Source organism: Lagenorhynchus albirostris, chromosome 14, assembly GCF_949774975.1.
Source record: "Lagenorhynchus albirostris chromosome 14, mLagAlb1.1, whole genome shotgun sequence".
Lineage (NCBI taxonomy): Eukaryota > Metazoa > Chordata > Mammalia > Artiodactyla > Delphinidae > Lagenorhynchus > Lagenorhynchus albirostris.
This window is the reverse complement of record NC_083108.1, coordinates 64117173-64138783: the sequence shown is the minus strand read 5'-3', so window position 1 is coordinate 64138783 and position 21611 is coordinate 64117173. Positions and strand designations below refer to the sequence as shown.

The window sequence follows — 21611 nt, the reverse complement described above, 5'->3', positions numbered from 1 at the left end:
GGCAGACTTGGAACCTGGGTATCCAGGCTCCTGCTGGCTTCACTTCCCACTGCTCACATTTGGGTTGTTTTAGGTCTTCGTTGCTGCACGCGGGCTTTCTCTAGTTGTGGAGAGTGGGGGCTACTCTTCGTTGCGGTGCACAGGCTTCTCATTGCGGTGGCTTCTCTTGTTGCAGAGCACGGGCTCTAGGTGCACGGGCTTCAGTAGTTGCGGCACATGGGCTTCAGTAGTTGTGGCGCATGGGCTTAGTTGCTCAGCAGCATGTGAGATCTTCCAGGACCAGGGATTGAACCCGTGTCCCCTGCATTGGCAGGAGGTTTCTTAACCACTGCACCACCAGGGAAGCCCCAAAATAGCTTTTAACCAGAGGAAAGGGAGCCTGGCCTTCTTGGAGGAATGGAAGGAGAAGCAGATGGCTGGAACAGAGGTTCAAGAGAGAAGGTGGATTCTAAAATTCTTTGTTAAGCCTCAGAAAGATTGAAGGTGATGCTTCACAGCATCATTTAGTCAGGCCAAGGCCCTCCAAAGAGTTAGGGGTGTGACTCAGCAGTCATCTCAATCACACAATACGACTTCTACAAAGCTTAAGGGTGTTATCCCTCAGCTATCTCAGCAGAAAACTAAGGTAGAGTAGGCCTTATCTTGAAGAGATGTGTGGTTGTGGCTTTGGAGTGGAGTTCTTTGGCATGAACACCAATAAGATTAACAGGAGAAACACCAAGTTTTAAAGAGAATATATTTAAGAAATGCCTCTAGCTTGTACTGAAAGGACCAGAAATAGTACAAAATAGAGAGCTTTGGACTTCTGCCTTCTACAAGCAGGAACCAGGCTAGGCAAAGACTATTTCACTGTAACCATGTATTACCTACCTTTCATAAAATGGAAGCATGTCAGAGGGCAGAATCAAGAATCCAGAGATTGAAGCCCAGAAAGTTTCCAGGTCTTGAATCCTAGTCAATGAACTGCCAACATGTACCTGGTGGGATTTCAGAATTGCTACTGACTATTGACTCCCATCTCCCCTCCCCTTTTGGAACAGGAGTATCTATGAAGGTTATCTATGCCATCCCACCACTGTATGTTGGCTGTGGAAGTGGACAGATTAACTTATCTCTTTTGTTCACAGGTCTTCAGATCTAAAGGAACTATACTTGAGATGCTGCACAACTGGACCCTGATCCATATCTGGACCTGATTTAGATAAGATTTTGGACTTCAAGTTGGAGTCTTTGGGGGGAAAATGGATTTTGCACATAGGAGGTATGTAAACAATTTGTGGCCAAGTGTGTACCCTGGTGGTTTTAAATTATGTCCACAAATTCTTTCCTTCAAGGGTGGGCTGGATTTAGTGGCTCACTTCTAATGAATAGAATATTGTAGAAATGACAGTGAAATGTCTGAGACTAGGTCATAAAAGGCATTGCAGCCTCCTTGCTCACTCTCTCTAGAAGCCAGCTTACTCATATCTTGAGAACACCCAGGTAGCCCAGTAGAGAGGCCCACATGAAATTATGGAGGCTTTCTCCCAACAGCCAGCAAGGAAACTGGAGTTTCAACAGCTATGTAAGTAAGCCATCTTGGAGGGAAAGCCACCAGCCCCTGTCAAGCCTTCAGATGACTGCAACCTCATGAAACCCTGAGCCAGAACCACCCAGCTGAATTGCTCCTGGATTCACAACTCTCAGAACCAGTGTGAGGGAATAGTTTTTAAGCTGTTAGTTTTGTAGTAATCTCTTATGCACCAACAGTTAATTAATACACTGCCAACTTTGGGCTATGTCTTTATCCAGGGGCTCTGCCCATTTAGTCCAATTTTAGCAAGAATCCTGCTGAGTTAGTCCAGGAAAAATCCCCCACCCTTGATCTGACCACCCTTGATATCAAATTCCTCTCCCCTCACCTAAATATCTCATCACCCTGGCCTGGCCTCAGCAATGATCCCATCAGTGGGTTTAGCTAGAATCCACCCTTACCCCTGATGCTTCCTCTCAGCAAGTTTCCATGCACTGACACCCACTCTGATCCTTGGCTATAAATCCCAACTTTGTCCTTGCTGGAGTCAGAGTTAAGCTCAATCTCTCTCCCCTATTACAAAACCCCATTGTAGTAGTCTTCCCTTGAATAAAGGTTTTCTTACCACCTTTAATAGGGGTTATGAATAATTTTTAACATTTCCAAGTTTTGTTACTAGGAATTACTCTCAAATGAATATTTTCATGCCTTTACCTTTTATACTATATTCATTTAGGGGGAATAGATTTCTAGAATTAAAACATTTCACGTTTTTACCAAACAGAAAATATCTTTTTAAAAAATACCCATATAGTAATCTGAAAAGGATGTGTATATAGACATGTCAGTGTACATACACACAAACACTCAGAGCTCCAAGGAAAACTTAATTCTCAGTAAACTATAAATTAAGACTAAAACATTCAGCCTGCAAATTCTGAAATCTTTGGAATTAACTTACAAAAAACATACAGAGAATGAAAATTTTAATAAAAAAAATATATATGCATCAAAATATTTGGGATTCAGACAAAACTGTTATTTAAATAAAGGTAGGTAAAGTCCTAATCCTTTATTAAATAAAAAAATACTCAATATCTTGTAATAACCTATAATGGAAAACTAAAAAAGGATATATACGCATAACTGAATCACTTTGATGTACACCTGGAACTAACACAACATTGTAAATCAATTTTCACAAAAATTTTTAAAAAGAAAAAAAGAAAGCTTTTAAAATGCAAGGTTATAAAAAAGAACAATCATAAAGAAAGTAGAAGGTATATAATGAATTGAGACAAAAATAGATTACAGATAAAACTTGTTGGGATAATAAAGCAAGGGTTGCTTCTTGGAAAAAGTAAATCAGAAACATTGATAAAACTGTGGCAAATCTAGTAAGGGGAAGAGGAAATTAATTCCAATACTAGAAATGAGAAATGGAATGAGATTCTGAGAGGATAATATTCAACCCCAAGTGGAATTATTTTTGTTTCACGAAAGAAAGTTTCTAATAGAAAAGTTGTGAATCCAGCCAAGCAAAACCTTGGGTTAGTGAAAGAAAGGAAAGAAAGGGAAGGAAAGAAAGGCAGGGAAGGAAAGGAAAAGAAGGGAAGGGAAGGGAAGGGGAGGGGAGGGGAGGGAAGGAAGGAAGGAAAATGACTGTCTCAACGGATGTTGTAAACTATCCAATAAAACAATTCTCTTTAAATTTTAAAGATAGAAATAGAAATTCATTAAGCCATATACTCATTACCTCTGATGGTAAAGCATTTCTAATTAAACCAAGAAGAAGAAAGCCCATTTACACATCATTGTTTAGAAGTCCTGGCCAATGCAATAAGATTACAAATAAAACTAAAAATATGCCACATTACTGGTGAAAAGACAACATAGTGAAAACACTTTTTCAAAAAAACATTTTATTTCTATAATTGCTAATTTTACTTACAATTTTTGGCAACATTAATAAAATAATAAATTTTATCTGAAAGAACAAGCAAAATAGACAAGGAAATTCACAAAGGGCAATAACAAAATAGTAATCTTGACAGATATTCAATATATTTGTAAACAAAACAAAGTGACATTCCTTAAAAAAATATAGAGGTATCAATAGAAAAACAGAGAAAGTTCTTGAAAGAACTCAACTCACTATTAATTGTCTTCTATTTGCAGGCACAGAAACTGACTCAAGCAAACTCAATTCTAAGAGAGAAGCAAAGCCCTTGATAATTATCTCTTCCCAGCTTTTTGTGAAAACCTAGGAAATTTAGACTGATAGGGAAGAAGAGTGTGGAGACTTAAAGTGCGTTTAAGAGGAGGAAGAAAAGGGGGGTGGGTTGGAGACTTCACTGTGTGATTGTAACAACACTGGTGAAGCTCAATATACCAAAGGAAGTGTCAAACAATTAAGCGAGGTAGCAAGCCATGCAGGCCTAGGGGAAGAGCATTCCAAGAAGGAGAACAGCAGTTACAAGTCTTTGGATCGAGAAGAAATGGAATTTGCTTGAGGAAAAGCAAGGCCAGTGTGTCAAAAATAGTGCACCAGTGGGGAAAATGGCAGAGTAGCACGACAGAGAATGGAAGAGAGGAGGTAGTCAGGGGCCATATCACCAGAACCTTAGTTGGCAATAAATAACAACTTGTACTCCTTAGGAGCATACTTTAGAGCAAACAACAGTAACAGGGTTGATAACACTGAGCAACCACAAACACAAAGAACTAAAACATTTCATATCTTTACCACAGAAACAGAATAAGGGAGATAAGTATGCAAAAGTATGCACATTTATTTATATATAGAAGTTTCCACCTGAGACCAGCACACACACACACACACACTCTTTCTACACCTAACGAAAGGGGTTCAACCTGAAATTTTACCAAAGTGCTTTGGCCCAAGCAAACTAACTGGAAAGGCCTAGTAAAATATTCAAAGTGCAAATCAATCAATCAAGCATTGAGCAAATAAATACAACAGAATCTACACTCAGGAAATTAAAATATGGATGATATACTCACAACAACTTTGTTATCTGTAGTCCTTCCTCCTCAATTCTAAGAGGGATGCTAACCCCTTGATGATTATACCTTTCCAGCATTTTGTGAAGGCTTAGAAAATTTAACTAGATTGAGGAGGGGGCAAAAGGAGTGGGGAGAGATAAAGTACCTTTAAAGGGGAGGAGAAAGCAACAGAAAAAGGGAGAGATTTCTCCTGGAACAGGTCTACAGCCAGGATCCCAGATTCCTTGAGTGGTGCACAGAGGCTGCTAGGTACCTGGGCTGGAGGTGGAGTGAGAAGGGATGGCACTTAAACATGCCTAGAGAGACTCAACTCCAGGAGCCCACAGAGGTAACCAAGGCTGCTGATGTTCAGGAACCAATACTTAGAGGGTACCCCAGTTCTGTGAAAGAGCCCTTGGAGATGGCAAGGAAAAAGGTTCCGGCAAGTATAATCACAGATTAGACAGTTGATAGATCAAATGAAGGATAATAACCCTATGACCTGATAATTACTGAAATAAATGAGACATTTCTGGCACATTGGAGTGTGTCAAGTAAGACCCAAACTCAGTATTAGTTTAAAAAATGGGAAATTATACAAAGAATTAACTGTTAACTGTAATACATTCATGTCCAAGGCAAGATACAAAATTGCAAACTTCACATGTTCAATTAGGGTAAGACATATGTAATTGGAAATGTTAGGAAAAGTCCTATAATGGGTTTAATCACTCTTAACTATTTTTATCCACTATTCCTACTTTTCTTGGACAACCCCATTCCAGCTTAAGGGTAAGAGAACTAAACTTAGCTCAATTCATAAACTGGACAGATTCCATGTGTTTGGCCCTTTTCAGTTAAAACTATGGGTCCAGTACAGATCAAACTATGGATGTCAGGGATTTTTTTCCTTGGGAACGTTAACTTGCTTTACTGCTGTGACTGAGAGAGATATGGCTAGTTCATTCTGACTAAAGGCCAGCCAGATGGGAGAGGTGAGAGAACAAATTCCCCTTTTGATCAGTCAAAAGGAGGTCCCCTGGCACCAGGTCCCATTCTATTAATTATCTCTACTTCCCCATCTGAAGCCAATGATACACAGTACCTGCTTGATGCCTGCAGGGGCCCCTCACTAAACACAGGCATTTTATTTTAATGGTTTGGCTTCCTTGGATGTCCTTGGGCTAGGTAAGGACAGTCCGAGACAGTGTTCCTTCTGCCTTGGCTCCAAGCCTGGAGTGAATGTGTGCCCCTTCCTCAACTGGGACAAGCCACTGCTCTCCACTGACTGAATTCCCTGTTTCTGGTCCCCATTCACACCACAGGGTCTCCGTCAACTTCTCCACACCAAGGCTTTCAGAGCCAGGTTATTTTAGATCAGCACAACAGAGGCACTTCTGAGAGTTCAGCAGCAAACGGGACCATGCCATAACAAAGCCATTTCAGTCTGGCTATAGTTAATATTGAAATATTCAAGGCATGGAAAAAGTTGAAAATAAAATTAAGTTGTTAAAAAATTCTACAGATTATATGTATAGCAGAGCTTTCAAACTTACAAATAACACGAAATACCAAAATAATAGAGGTTTTCACTTTTCTCTTTCTCTCTCTTCCCCCCATTCACACACACACACACACACACACACACACACACCTTTTATGTAAGCCAGATAGTTATATGAAAATCAGGTAATATATTTTTTAATAATATCTCAAAATTCAGATCAAACAATATTGTACTTCATGAGTTTTTAGAAAAACCTCATAAATGATCCATTGGTTTCACTATATTTGATGTTATTGAATAATGTTATGATTTGGATTTTTTGTTTTTAGTGGGGTTTTTAACTTTGAAGTATTTGCTTCAGATTTACTGAAAGTAGAATTAATGGGGTCTTTTTGAAATTCTACTTTTAGACCTGGGGGGTGAAGGTTCAGAATCAGATGTGTTCACAGTAATGGATGCTAATTCCACTGATCCTGGTTTAAGAGGTCCCAGTGACACCTGGATAACAACTTTTGTTTCAGGAGGCAATCCTTCTAGTTGCTTAGGCTTCTTAAACATTTGATGACACTGGGTCTTGTGCTCCATTTTCTCCTTGAAAGTTAAAAACTGTAGCCGGCATTTGGAACACTGGTGAACATTCTTTTCCCAGTGTCCTCTATAATGACACATGTATGGTGTTGCAGTTTTGAAAATTTTGAGACAAAATGGGCAAAGCAAATTCTTAGTGTTTTTGTGGTATGTTCTGAAATGTGTTTCTACATCAGCAAAGGCTGACGATCTGTAATTGCAGACCTGGCACACATAGGGCATTTCGCCAGGCTTATGATTGTCCTTCATGTGCTGTAAGAGAACCTGATCTGTTTCAAAAGACAACTCACAGATTTTACAGACTGCAGAGGGCTCCTGGAAAGTATGGACACTTTCAATGTGACACTGCAGCTGGAAGGGAGTGGGAAACTGGCGGTGGCAGTGCTGGCAGGTAGTATGGTTTTTCCAGCTGTCACCCCTCTGCTTTTCAAGTTCCAAATGGTGCTTCATGTGATTCATAAACTTGACATTTTTTAGAACTTTCAAGCAGCTGAGGCATTTAAAGGCTGTGTGAGTCTTCTGTTCTGGCTGCCCATCTCCTGTATGCTGTCCATAGTAAAAGTCATGAAGTAACACGATCAGATTTCCTTTCGTGGGATCAACAGTCTTGTTTTGACTTGTTGGACTCGAAAAGTCTGTTTTAGCCAGTCCATTTTCCCCAAAAGGACTTATAGGCTTGCAATGAACACTGTCCTTTGGAAAAGCTGTTGGACAAGGTTCTCCATTCTGAACATGGCTTAATGAGGTATGAACACTGTCTGAGGGTGTGCTTTGCTGAGCTGTCATTGTATGAAAGATACCTGAAGGGGCCAGAGCTAAAGAGTGTCCCCCTATGATTCCATTACTGAGTTTAGGCCTTTGGGGATTTGTGCTATTTGTTTCAGAAGTGGAAAGTCGTTTTGTTACACGAGGACTTTTATTCATACCTCCTATAGAAAGTGCTGCTCCTACTGGATGCTGCAATGAACTTGTGAAGGTAATCAAAGGAGGAGAACATGACTCTGAAGAGCTAATAGGCACGACTTGTAGTAAATTATTTTTATAATCAGGTTTAGACAAAGGCTCAATAATAATAGGACTATCTGTTGATCTTGACTCAGAGTCAGAAACTGGTAAGACAGTCATTGCTTCTGATGTAGGCATCACATGACTTACAGGCCGCAATTTGTGAGCATTATCTTTTCTGACGTGACCAGACTGTCTTCTCCTTGAACATGAACCTGGGGTAACTCTATTCAATATGTTTGAAACGACTGGTTTTGAATTTGAGGTCATCCCAACAAAGATCAGCTCAGCATCTTCATTTACATGTTCCACCCCAACGAAGATCAGTTCAGCATCTTCATCGTCTACTTGTTTGGTTTCTTGTATGCTTTTCTGCGGTTCTGACTCTTGTTCTTCACATAACATACATGGTGGTTCCATTTTCTAAATTTTTTTATTCTTGAAGGGTGTGGCCACAGGTCCCAGTGCTTCCTTTATATAAACTGCCACCTAAGTATAAACATACCACACATCAGTTAAGTACAGAAAAATACGTTACTTATTTCTCTCCAAAACTCTAGGGTATTTATAAACATCCTTATTTTACAGATAAGGACACTGAGAGTTAAAGAGGATAAATGACAGCTTAAAAACCTATGATTACAAGTCTGTACGACTCTAGAATCATAGCTTTGCCCTATGCTGATTTTGATCTCTCCTATTAAAAAAAGAAAACCCAAAACTCCAACAACTAATCACTAGGTGAAATCACATGTAAAGTATGAGTATTTTTACAAAAGCACCATTGTGCAGTGTTTAGAAACATGGGGTCCGGAGTCAAAGAAGATTAAGCTGGAATTCTAACCAGCTACATTTTTTTTTTTTTTTTGTGGTATGCGGCCTCTCACTGTTGTGGCCTCTCCCGTTGCGGAGCACAGGCTCCGGACGCGCAGGCTCAGCGGCCATGGCTCACGGGCCCAGCAGCTCCGCGGCATGTGGGATCTTCCCGGACCGGGGCACGAACCCGTGTCCCCTGCATCGGCAGGCAGACACTCAACCACTGCGCCACCAGGGAAGCCCAGCTACATCTTTTTTGGAAAATTTATAACTTTTAAATGTGTTTCTGTATCTTAAAGGCAAAAATCCTTATTTCTTAGACTTAAAGTAACAGCTCTTTTTAAAAAGCATCGGGACTTCCCTGGTGGCGCAGTGGTTAAGAATCCGCCTGCCAACGCAGGGGACACGGGTTCAAGCCCTGGTCTGGGAAGATCCCACATGCCGCGGAGCAACTAAGCCTGTGTGCCACAACTACTGAGCCTGTGCTCTAGAGCCCGTGAGCCACAACTACTGAACCCACATGTCACAACTACTGAAGCCCGTGTGCCTAGAGCCTATGCTCTGCAACAAGAGAAGTTACCTCATTGAGAAGCCTGCACACCGCAACAAAGAGTAGCCCCCCTTGACGCAACTAGAGAAAGCCGCGCAACAACAAAGACCCAACGTAGCCAAAAAATAAATAAATAAATTTTAAAAAAAGAAAAAGCATCAAATATTCAATGGCATCTTGTTTTGTACTAGAATTGGAAGAAAATTTATATTAAATGCACATATATAAATTGATTCACACATACTGATTTCATATATGTTAATATAGAAAAGAAGTGTCAACTTCAAAGAATAGAATAAGAATATCTACATATGGTCAACAAATAGCATAATTCAATGTCAAGCGCTTAGCACAGGCCTAGCAAATTGGGAATGAACTCTCTTGATAATCTCACCCCAACTCAACACTGATGTCTCCTAAATTTCTTCCTCTAATCCTGACTTCCCTACTAAACTTAAATCCAACAGTGCTTTGTGCCTCACTCCACCTGTCTCTTCACATAGCAGGCAAAGTAATGCTGTTCAAACAAATTAGACTGCATCACTGCTCAGCTCAAAACCTTCCAATGCCTTTCTGGTTCACTCAGTAAAAGGCCAAGTCCTTCCAATGCCTGTAAGACCACACTTCCAACCCTACATACTGTCCCCTGCAATTATCTCATACTCCTCTCCCCCATCCACTTCACTTTAACCACACTAACCTCCTTGCTATTTCTTGAACTAAACACTTTACCTTACTTAGAGTCTTTATATTTGTTGTCCCTCTAATATGAATGCTCATCATTCAGATACCTACATGGCTGGCCCCTCACCACCTTCAGGGCTCTGTTCCAAGCCTTCTTCTCAGAGAGGTTCTCAAATACTCCAACCAACCTCTAATTCACATTCCCAATTTCTCTTCCCTTCTCTTCCACCTATAAGCATTTATCACCACCTAATATATTATAAACATTATTTATCTTGATTATTTTCTATTGTCTATCCAGTAAAATGTAAACTCCAAAGGGCAGGAATTGTCTTTTGTTGACTGCTGGATCACCAGCACAAAGAACATTGCCTAGCATAGCATGGGAGCTCAACAAATACAGAATTTGTTAAATGAATTAATAAATAGTAACTCTCATCAATATGAACCTTTATTTGTAGAGCAGAGTGTGCTCCATTAATTCCATGTTTTCTATCAATTTACTCTGAGAACCTTGTCTGAATCAGAAATTCACGTGTTGAAGCCCTAACCCCCAATGTGATGGTATTTGAAGATGGGGTCTTTGGGGGATAATTAGGTTTAGATAAGGTCATGAGGGCCCTCATGACTGGACTAGTGCCTAGAAGAGACATCACAGAGCTTGCTTCCTCTCTATTTCCCCCAACACCCCCCCAAATGTGAAGACACAGGAAGAAGGTGAAAGAGAGCCCTCAGTGGGGAACCAAATCAGCCAGCACCTTGATCTTGGACTTTCCAGCCTTCAAAACTGTGGGAATAAATTTGTTGTTTTTAAAAAATAAAAATAAACTGGGTTCCAATAACATTGTTGAACTTTCACCTAACTGATCTTCATAGAATTTTTAGCTGTTGACCATACTGATTAACTTTTCATCCAACCAATCATCCGAGATGAAAAGTTAATTAAGAGTGGAGAAAGAATGATACATAAAACAAACAAGTTAATGAATGCGTTCATTTAGAACAAGAGTAACAACAGACCATGGGAATTTTCTTATCACTTCTCCTCTAGTGTCCTTATTTTCTACAATTACCAGAAACTTGAGAATTCGGGGTAGGGAGGTTGGACATGCCAAGACCTGCTAGATCTAAGGGATGAGTCCTCAAAAATCACTTCATTTCCCCCACCAACAAAGTTGCCAAGGGCTGTCCAAGGAGCCAATGAGAGGTTTCACTCCAAAAATAGCTGAGAGAACAGTGGGTGATGACCCACCTCCCAGGTTATTCCTGTGCATTTCAACAACGGCCCTTTAAATGGGTTTTGTTATAGCCACACAACAGATTTTTTCAGGCATCAGTCCCTCTTAAGTAACTTCCTGAGATTACACCACTAGGACTCCTCTGGTACCTACCCTCACCATTTTCCCTTGCCCGTGACTCTTTTCACCCATTACTGCTCCTCCAGATTCTTGTCCCAACCCTGTCACTCTCTCTCCACCACAGCACTCAAGTCCCTTCTCCACCACTCCTTCTTCCCGCTACTCCATTAACCCCACACAGTTGCTGCCTTAGAATTTAACATCCATTAAACACAGACCCTTGGGGGAAATGGGGGTTTCACAGGATCCTTAAAACTGCCATAAACATTTGGATTCTATCCTAGGGCAACTGAGCAAAACAAAAGTAATTTTTTCATAAATATTTTTTAACAAATATTTTTTCACAAATAAGCTCAGGATGATAAAGGAATGCAAAAATAGAGTCTAATCTAGCCTGGGAGTCGAGGAGGAGAACAACTATTAAGCCAAGGTTGTTCATGGTCAAAAAAACAAGACTATTTCTATAGAATGGACTGAGAGAAAAAGTAAGGATTTACAGACCCTCACCACCACTTCCACTCTTCCTTTTTTACTTTATTTTTGAGGTCGCCCTGACATAAACCCCCTCCTTCGCCTGAGGGCTTCTCTCTTTCAAAAATTTTATTTATTTATGGCTGTGTTGGGTCTTCACTGCTGCACACAGGCTTTCTCTAGTTGCCGTGAGCGGGGGCTACTCTTCGTTGCGGTGCACATGCTCTTCATTGCGGTAGCTTCTCTTGTTGCGGAGCATGGGCTCTAGGAGTGTGGGCTTCAGTAGTTGTGGCATGGGGGCTCAGGAGTTGTGGCTCACGGGCTCTAGAGCACAGGCTCAGTAGTTGTGGCGCACAGGCTTAGTTGCTCCGTGGCATGTGGGATCTTCCCGAACCAGAGTTCGAACCCGTGTCCCCTGCATTAGCAGGTGGATTACTTAACCATTGTGCCACCAGGGAAGTCCCACCATTTCCACTCTTGCTACGTCTCTGATCTCTCCTCTCTCTACTCTAACATTCATTCACTCCAATCCAGCTACAGTGGCTTCCTTGCTGCTCCCTTCGAAGTCTCCACCTGAAATTCTTGTCTTCCAGATATCCCCATGGCTAACACTTCTACCTCCTTCAAGTCCATGTCCAAACCTACCTATTCCAAGAGACTTACTCTGACCACCTTATCTAAAATCACAACACTCCTACCTACCCAACATTCAATCCTATGACCCTACTCTATTATATTTTTCCTAATTTCATAACATCACCTTTTATTTCACAAGAGAATGTACATATTTATAATACTATCTTTCTTCTTCCACTGAACTGTTAGTTCCTTCCACGGGAGAAATTCTGTTTTGTTTTTTAGTTTGTTTTTGTCTGTTTTGTTCACTGATTTCTCCCAAGGGCCAAAAGCAGTCCTGGCATACAATAAGCACTCAAATATTCATTAAAAGAAAATAATTATCTCGAAGGGGATAAAAATAATTCAACAAAAGAAGGTAGGGTGATGGAAAAGGTAGGAAATGTTCAAACTTGGGATATAACCAATTTTCTTCAAGTCTGGGAGCCACTGAGGTGCACTGTTATACCAAATGTGAGAGCCCTGCAATCCTGGGATTCAGGAGGATGACTGGCCAGATCTCATCATGGGAACCAACAGTTTGGGGAAGCCTTTTCTTAGAACAGTATGGTTAGAGTACTACATTTCACCCAGGCAGGCAGGAGAGAAATTCAGCCACTTTCCCTTTTCCTTCCTTTCCTCCCAACAGCAGCATCTTAGAAGAATCCACAAAGGAGATATGAGCAGGGTAGGAGTTCAACCTAAAAGTGGCCTGTTAGTTCTGAGGCAATTCCTTTCACTAAGACTAAGAATTTGGAGAGGGTTTGGAAGTATCAGGTGAGTGGAGAATGATTTAAAGAGAGGGGCTGTGGAGGACCACAAAAAAGACACCTTAAAAAAAAAATGGGGCTTCCCTGTTGGCGCAGTGGTTGAGAGTCCGCCTGTTGATGCAGGGGACATGGGTTCGTGCCCCAGTCCAGGAAGATCCCACGTGCCGTGGAGCGGCTGGGCCCGTGAGCCATGGCCGCTGAGCCTGCACGTCCGGAGCCTGTGCTCCGCAACGGGAGAGGCCACAACAGTGAGAGGCCCGTGTACCGCAAAAAAAAAAAAAAAAAAAAAGACACCTGCCTGCAGAAAAAGCATTTGACTAAATCTAGCACTTTTTCATGATGAAAAACAAACAAACAAAAAACCCTCAACAATTAGGAACAGAAGAGAACTTTCTCAAGCAAAGGGTACCTGTAAAACACCCACAGCTAGCATCATACTTAGTCGTGAAAGACTGAAAGCTTTCCCTCTAAGATTGGGAACAAGACAAGGATGTCTACTACTGCACTTTGAATCAATATTATACCTGAAGTTCTATAACCAGGACAATCAGGCAAGAAAAAGGAGTTAAAAAAAAAAAAAAAAAAGTAGCAGCAGCATTCAGAATGGAAAAGGAAAAAGTAAAACTATATTGGAGATGACATGATTTTGTATATACAAAATCCTGAGGAATCCACATAACAAGTATTAGAATTAAAAGGTTGCAGAATACAAGATCAATATAAAAAAATCAATTATGTTTCTATATAGTAGCAATAAATGTTCTGAAAATGAACGTAAATAAACACTTCCATTTACACAGTTACAAAGAATACTTATCAGAAAGAGAAAGACAAATATCATTATGATATCACTTATATGTGGAATCTAAAATAAGACACAATTGAACTTATCTATGAAACAGAAACAGACTCACAGACACAGAAAACAGACTTGTGGTTGCCAAGGATTGTGGGGAGGGATGGATTGGGAGTTTGGGATTAGCAGATGCAAACTATTACATATAGAACGGATAAACAACAAGATCCTACTGTATAGCACAGGGAACTATATTCAATATCTTGTGATAAACCATAATGGAAAAGAATATGAAAAAGAATGTATATGTACAACTGAATCACTCTGCTGTACAGAGGAAATTAACACAACACTGTAGATCAACTATACTTCAATAAAATAAATTTTTGAAAAAAGAATACTTAGGAATAAATTTAATAGAAATGCAGCACTTTTTTATTCTGAAAATACTGAATTATACTAAATACATTGTTGAAGCAATTAAAGACCTAAATAAATGTAAAGACATCCCACATTCATGGATCAGAAGATTTAATATTGTTAAAATGGCAAGACTCCCACAACTGATCTATCAAAATCTTGGCTAGCCTTCTCACAGAATTGAAACTCATATGAAAATTCAAGGAACTCAGAATAACCAAAACAATCTTGAAAAAGAAAAAAATGAAAGATTCAGACTTTCTGATTTCAAAACTTACTACAAAGCTATAGTAATCAAGAAATGTGGCACTGGCATAAGGATAGAAACAGATCAATGGAATAGATCAATGGAATAGAATTCAAGAGTCCAGAAAAAAACCCATGCATTAATGGTGAACTGATTTTCAGCAAGATTACCAAAATAATCAGTGGGGAACAGATAAATCTTTTCAACAAATGTTGATGGAACAACTGGACATCCATATGTCAAAGAATGAATGAAGTTGGGCCCCTGCTCACACCATACATATAAAAAATAACTCAAAATGGATTGTGAAACTAAAAGTACAGCTAAAACTAAAAAAAACTCTTTAAAGAAAATTGGAGTAAATGGTTTCTTAGAGAAGACACCAAAAGAATAAATGACAAAGGAAAAAATAACAGGACTTCATCAAATTGACAACTTTTGGACTTCAAAGGACACCGTCATGAAAGTAAAAAGATAACTCACAGAATGGGAGAAAAATATCTGTAAATCATATATGTGACTAGGAACGCATATATATATGATACATATACATTGATATGTTACAAGGGACACATATAGATACTAACATATGTGATAAAAGAATATATAAAGATCTTTTATAACAGAAGAATAAAAAAACAACTCAATTAAAAAATCAGCAGAGGACCTGAATAGACAATTCTCCAAAGATGATATAAAATGGCTAGCAAGTATATGAAAAGATGCTCAACATACTAATCATCAGAGAAATGTGAATGTAAACCACAGTGAAAGATCACCTAACACCCATCAGGATGGCTACTATAAGGAAGGAAGGAAGGAAGGAAGGAAGGAAGGAAGGAAGGAAGGAAGAAAGGGAGGGAAGGAGGGAAGGAAGGCAGGAGAAAGGAAGGGGAGGGGAGGGGAGGGAAACTGTTGGCAAGCATGTACACAAACTGTATCCTTGTGTGCTATGGATGGATTGTAAATAGTGCAAATGCTGTGGAAAACAGTATAAACGCTCCTCAAAAAGTTAAAAATAGAACTACCATATGATCCAGCAATTCCACTTTTGGATATAGATCCAAAAGAAATGAAAGTGGGGTCTCTAAGAGATATGTGCACATCCATGCTCACAGCAGCACTATTCACAATAACTAAGAGGTGGAAGCAACCTAAATGTCCATCAACTGATGAATGAATTTTTAAAATGTGATATACACATACAACGGAACATTATTTAGCCATAAAAAAGAAATTCTGCCACATGCTACAATATGCATGATCCTTGAAGACATCATACATCATGCTAAATGAAATAGCCAGTCATAAAGATAAGGTCATGAGGGCCCTCATGACTGGATTAGTGCCAAGAAGAGACATCACAGAGCTTGCTTACATACAAATACTGCATGCTTCCACTTATGTGAAGTATCCAAAGTAGTCAAAGCAATAGAAAAGAAACATAAAGGAGAATGGTGGATACTATGGTCTAGCAGGAGAGGGAAAAGTTTGTTGTTTAATGGGATGGGTAGTTTCAATTTTGCAAGATGAAAAAGTCTAGAGATCTAAAAGTCTAGAGATCATTTCAAAACAATGTAAATGGGGAATTCCCTGACGGTCCAGTTGTTAGGCGCTTTTACTGCAGGGAGCCTGGGTTCGATCCCTGGTCGGGAACTATCCTGCAAGCCGCGCAGCGTGGCAAAAACAAAAAAACAAAAAAGGAAAAAAACAATGTGAATATACTTAACACTTAAAAATGGTTAAGATGGGGCTTCCCTGGTGGTGCAGTGGCTAAGAATCTGCCTGCCAATGCAGAAAACACGGTTCGAGCCCTGATCCGGGAAGATCCCACATGCCACAGAGCAACTAAGCCCATGTGCCACAGCTACTGAGCCTGCGCTCTAAAGCCCGTGAGCCACAACTACTGAAGCCCACGTGCCTAGAGCCCGTGCTCCGCAACAAGAGAAGCCACTGCAGTGAGAAGCCCACACACCACAACAAAGAGTAGCCCCATTAGCTGCAACTAGAGAAAGCATGTGCCCAGCAACAGAGACCCAACGCAGCCAAAAATAAAATAAATGAATTTTTAAAAAATGGTTAAGATGGTAAAATTTATGTTATATGTTTTTTACAACAATAAAAAAACCTTTTTTAAACAGGCAAAGGATTCGAAGAGACATTTCACCAAAGAAGATGCTATACAAATGTCCAATAAGCACAGGAAATACTGCTTAACATGATTAGGAAAATGTAAATCAATCACAATGAGATACTCCTTCACACTCACTAGATTGGCTATAATCAAAAAGAGAAACAATAACAAGTGCTGCAGAGGATGTGGAGAAATTGGAATCCTCATATATTGCTGGTGCAATTGCTACAAAGTGCTACAACCACTTTGGAAAACAGTTTGGCAATACCTCAAAAATTAAATATAGAGTTACCATATGATCCAGCAACTTCACTCTTAGATATATACCCATAAAAACTGAAAACATTAAGTCCACGCAAAAACAATGTTAACAGCAGCATTCCTCACAATAGCCACAAAGAGCACACAATCCAAATGTCCACTAACTGATGAATGGATAAACAAAACTGTGGTGTATGCTTACAATGGAATACTATTCAGCCATAAAAACAAAGCACTGCTGTGTATCTATGACATGGATGAACCTGAAAACATGCTAATTGAATAAAGCCAGACACCAAAGGTCACATATTGTATGTGAGAGAATTGTATGTAGAGGAGAATCAAGAAAGAGAAGCATCCTGTAATCTAAATGAAAATTTTTTTCAGGGAGGAGGAAATGAACTACTTTGATAAATGCTGCCAATAAATCAAATAAAATAAAAACTAAAAATTGACCATTGAGTTAAACATTGTGGAATTCATTAGTGACCTTGACAAGAGTGGATTTAAAAGAAAACAAGAGACTTGGAGATAACAAGTATGGCCAACTCTGTAGAAGTTTTCCTATAACTAGCAAGTATGAAATAAAACAAGCAGAAGGGGGATGTGCCATCAAAAGATGGATTTTTTAATGAGAGATGACATTATAATCAGCCTGTCTGCTGATGGGAACCGTCCAGATAAACAGAAAACTTAATCCGAAGAAGAGACTTGCTAGAATATCCTTGAACAAACAGGAATTGATTGGATCTAGTATACAAGAAGTGTACACAAGCCAAATAATTCACTCATAGTAACAGACCTGAGACCATATGAAGAAAGGCTGGCATGGTGGATTAATGAGTATGGTAGCCAGCCTCCAAGATGGCCCCAAATGAATCCCGCCTCCTGGTATTCCCAATCCTGTGTAGCTCTCCCTCACACTATCACAGGGTTGACTGTGAGACTAAGCAAAGACAGAAGTGAAGGTGTGTAACTTCTGAAAAAGACTCTGCACTTCATCTTGGGTGCAAATTCTCTCCTGAATCACTCGCTCTGGGGGAAGCCAGCAGCCATGACATGAGCAGCCCCATGGAGAGACTCAGAGAGGGAGGAACTGAGGCCCCTTGCTAACAGCCAAGTGAGTGAAGTTAGATTCAACAAAAGTCATGGAGAGACCCTGAGGCAAAACCACCCAGCTAAGCCACTCTTGGATTCTAGACCATGAGACAATATGTTTTTTCAAGCTATTAAGTTGTCAGATAATGTGTACAACACAGATATTTCAAGTTACCATATCACTCACATGTCGTACTTGCAACTCTGAACTGTCATACACAGAATAGCTCTCCTATAAGTACAGCAAAATTTAAAAAACAAGCAAACGAAAAAAACAAAACGGGAATTCCCTGGCAGTCCAGTGGTTAGGACTTAGCACTCTGACTGCTGGCGCCCCAGGTTCAATCCCTGGTTGGGGAACTAAAATCCCATAAGCCACGCGGCGCAGCCAAAACAAAACAAAACATGGCAAAATTGACATGCCATGAAGCTTGTATAGTCAAATCAAACTTGTATAGTCAAGCCAAGGACTCAAAGTTGTACCAGCGACAGATAAGTAACTATACAACAGAGCTGTATGCACAAGTTGCTGGGCATAAAAACTTGTTTACTGACATGAAGTGAACACAGATACCCCGCCCATCCAGTCACATTCAATTACTTCATGAAATAAAACCCTTAAGGAAAAGGGTACAGAAATGAACAAACTAATCCCATGGAATCATGTTAAATCACAACACATTTACTCCGAATGAACCACTTTATTTATTTATTTATTTGGCCGTGCCACGTGGCTTGTGGGATCCCAGTTCCTCGAACAGGCACTGAACCCGGGCTACTGCAGTGAAAGTCCAGAATCCTAACCCGGAGGCCACCAGGGGGCTCCCATCACTTTATTATTTTAATACATTAGGTGAAACCTTAGGCCACGCGCATCAGCCCACATTAGCCTCACTGCGTGGTAGAAGTCAGCTTTACACAACTTAAAAATCCATGGTGCTCTTACTTTTTTCCCTTTCAAAACAGCAGGTGAAAGCCGGCCCCCAGCCCCTGCCCCTTTTTAAGGCCGCAAGTTAGAGGGCTCCAGAATGAGCTGAACCAATGGGTGCCCTGAAGTCGTCACACACATTCTGGGTCGGCTCCCACCCGCGCAGGAGAACGCTCTCTGGGCAGCAACGTGTTAGCCCGGGAGAGAAGAAAAACGCTAAGGGTAAAAAAGATACCACTCTGGGGGCTTCTCTGGTGGTGCAGTGGTTAAGAATCCGCCTGCCAATGCAGTAGAAACGGGTTCGAGCCCCGATCCAGGAAGATCCCACATGCCACGGAGCAACTATGCCCGTGCGCCACAGCTACTGAGTCTGTGCTCTAGGGCCCGAAAGCCACAGCTACTGAGCCCGTGCGCTGCAACTACTGAAGCCCGTGCACCCTAGAGCCCGTGCTCCACAACGAGAGGCCACCGCAATGAGAAGCCCGCGCACCACAACGAAGAGTAGCCCCCGCTCGCCACAACAAGAGAAAGCCCATGTGCAGCAACAAAGACCCAACACAGCCATATCTAGATAGATAGATAGATAGATAGATAGATAGATACCACTCTGGTTCTCATTAGAAAGACGTCTGTCACCTTACCTCAGGCGCGCACTGAAAACCTGGGGGCTTGAGATTTTCCAGGCAGGAGCAGGTCGCATCCTAGAGACCAGCAGAGAAAAGGGTGAGGGTGAGTCACGTGTTACGGGATCATCCTATCCCCCAGGCCCTAGCCGGTCCTGCCCTGAGCATGTTTACCAGGCGTCTCACACTGAACCAGAGAACAGAATCGCGAACAAGCCTCCTCCTCCCACCTCCCCTCTCTCAGTAAAAACCACCTCATCTGCCACCTGCCCAAACCAAAAGCCTGGACCTCGGGCGCCCAGGGGGGCTCCCACAGGGGGCCCAGGCGCAGCGGCAGGGGAGAAGCCACCAGATCGATTTGTTTTTTGTTTTTTTTTAGCTGCGCCCTCCTGACAGCGCCTGGACCCACGGCTCTCCAGAACCCCGCCGGGCCTGCGTCACAGAACTGCCCTGACGTTGGTTTGTGTTGTAACGTATTAGGAGACCTCGGCGGGGGCCGGGGGCCTGATACGCCCTTCCCCCGAGGCCAGCTCGGCCCACCCCTGGGGGAGGGAGGCTGACGGAGAGCGGCGCCCGCCCAGATTGGGGAAGGGAGAGGGTGAAAGGGATGTCAGGGCCTGGGCCTCACCCTCCCTCCTGAGGGCCCGCGGCCCCACACAGGCCGCCAGGGCCGTGCCAGGCCCGGCGCTCGTGAGGACCCGAGAAACCCTCCCCTCGGCCCTCAGGGACCGCTCCGGCCGCGCCACGGTCCCCGTCGACGGCGGGGCCAGAAAGTCCGGCGGCTCACCGGCCCCGAGGCGCTCCCCTGGCGAAGCCTGAGGCGACTACGCCTCCTCAGGCCCCGGGCGCCGCAGATGCCGCCAACGCCCACGCCTCGGCTCGCGCGCCCGCTGTCACCTGTGATTGGCTGCCAGGTGCCGGCGCGAGGTCGGGCGCTGTGGTCTGATTGGCAGCGAGTCCGGGTGGGCGCATGCGCGCTCTCTAGCGCCCCGGCAGTTGGAACCGTTGGGAGCGGGGTCAGGCTGAACCTGTGTCTCAAAGGTATTGGGCTGGCAAGACGCCAGAGTTCGCCAGGGCTCAGGGTAAAGAGCGGGCTCCCAGTCCCTCCGGGGAGTCCAGCTCTTGCAATCCTCAGGTGTGATCCCTCTCCCATAAAAGCACTATCTGCCGGCCCCTTGCTTAAGGAACTTTGCAACTGGGTGTTGAAGCCCGTCTTCTTGGACTTGCATTTGGGGCCAATCCAGTGCAGCCTGCCTCCTGTTTTTGTACAGCCTGCAGTGAGCTAAAAAAAGAGCTTTACAATAAAAAAAAAATTCTTTTTATTTTAGAGCTTTACATTTTTTAATGGCTGGGGAAAACCACAAAGAGAATATTATTTTGTGACAAGTGAAAATTATATGAAATTCAATTATCAGAGAGTCCTTAAAGTTGGAACAGGGACTTGCTTGTTCCTTTAGTTATCATCTATGGCTGCAAAGTAGATTAATTGCCAGAGAGCATATTCGCAAGCCTAAAGTATTATTTGGTCCTTTACAGAATCTTTTTTTTAAAAATTAATTTATTTATGGCTGTATTGGGTCTTCGTTTCTGTGCGAGGGCTTTCTCTAGTTGTGGCAAGCGGAGGCCACTCTTCATCGCGGTGCGCGGGCCTCTCACTATCGCGGCCTCTCTTGTTGCGGAGCACAGGCTCCAGACGCGCAGGCTCAGTAATGGTGGCTCACGGGCCCAGTTGCTCCGCGGCATATGGGATCTTCCCAGACCAGGGCTCGCACCCGTGTCCACTGCATTGGCAGGCAGATTCTCAACCACTGTGCCACCAGGGAAGCCCCTACAGAATCTTTTTTAAGTGCCCTGTTTTGCTGGAATCTCCTAGTAATCGTTTGAAAAAAAAAAAAGTTTTTGGTTTAATCTATAATGCTATTTTCTTCTCTATTATATTCATTTTCCATTCTTTATTATTTCCTTCCTTCTTATTACTATAGGTTTGTTCTGTTGCTCTCCTTTACAACTTTTTGAGATAAATGCCTAACTCATTTATTTGTAACTGATTTCTCTTGTATGTAATGCTATAAATTTACCTTAATTTACTAAAGTACAGATTTAACTGTGTCCCACAATTTTTGCTTAATAATGTGTTCATTATCATTCACTTCCAAGTATATCCTAATTTCCATGTATATCCTAATATCCTAATATTCTCTTCTTAAAACAAGGGTTATGT

At 41.8% G+C, this 21611-nt stretch overlaps 1 protein-coding gene and 1 non-coding gene across 2 annotated transcripts; one reads left to right on the top strand and one right to left on the bottom strand.

Annotated features, from left to right (window-relative positions):
- Window positions 1–4376: 4376 nt before the first annotated feature.
- ZNF280B (zinc finger protein 280B) lies at window positions 4377–20221 on the bottom strand. Its single transcript, XM_060120694.1, has 3 exons — window positions 20178–20221; window positions 19409–19468; window positions 4377–8108 (listed from the first exon to the last, which is right to left on the bottom strand). Exon 3 carries the CDS (start codon window positions 8037–8039, stop codon window positions 6405–6407), a length of 1635 nt encoding a protein of 544 aa, XP_059976677.1. The 5' UTR covers window positions 8040–8108; window positions 19409–19468; window positions 20178–20221; the 3' UTR covers window positions 4377–6404.
- TRNAQ-CUG (transfer RNA glutamine (anticodon CUG)) lies at window positions 18127–18199 on the top strand. Its single transcript has one exon. It is a non-coding gene; the product is annotated as a tRNA-Gln (tRNA).
- Window positions 20222–21611: the final 1390 nt, after the last annotated feature.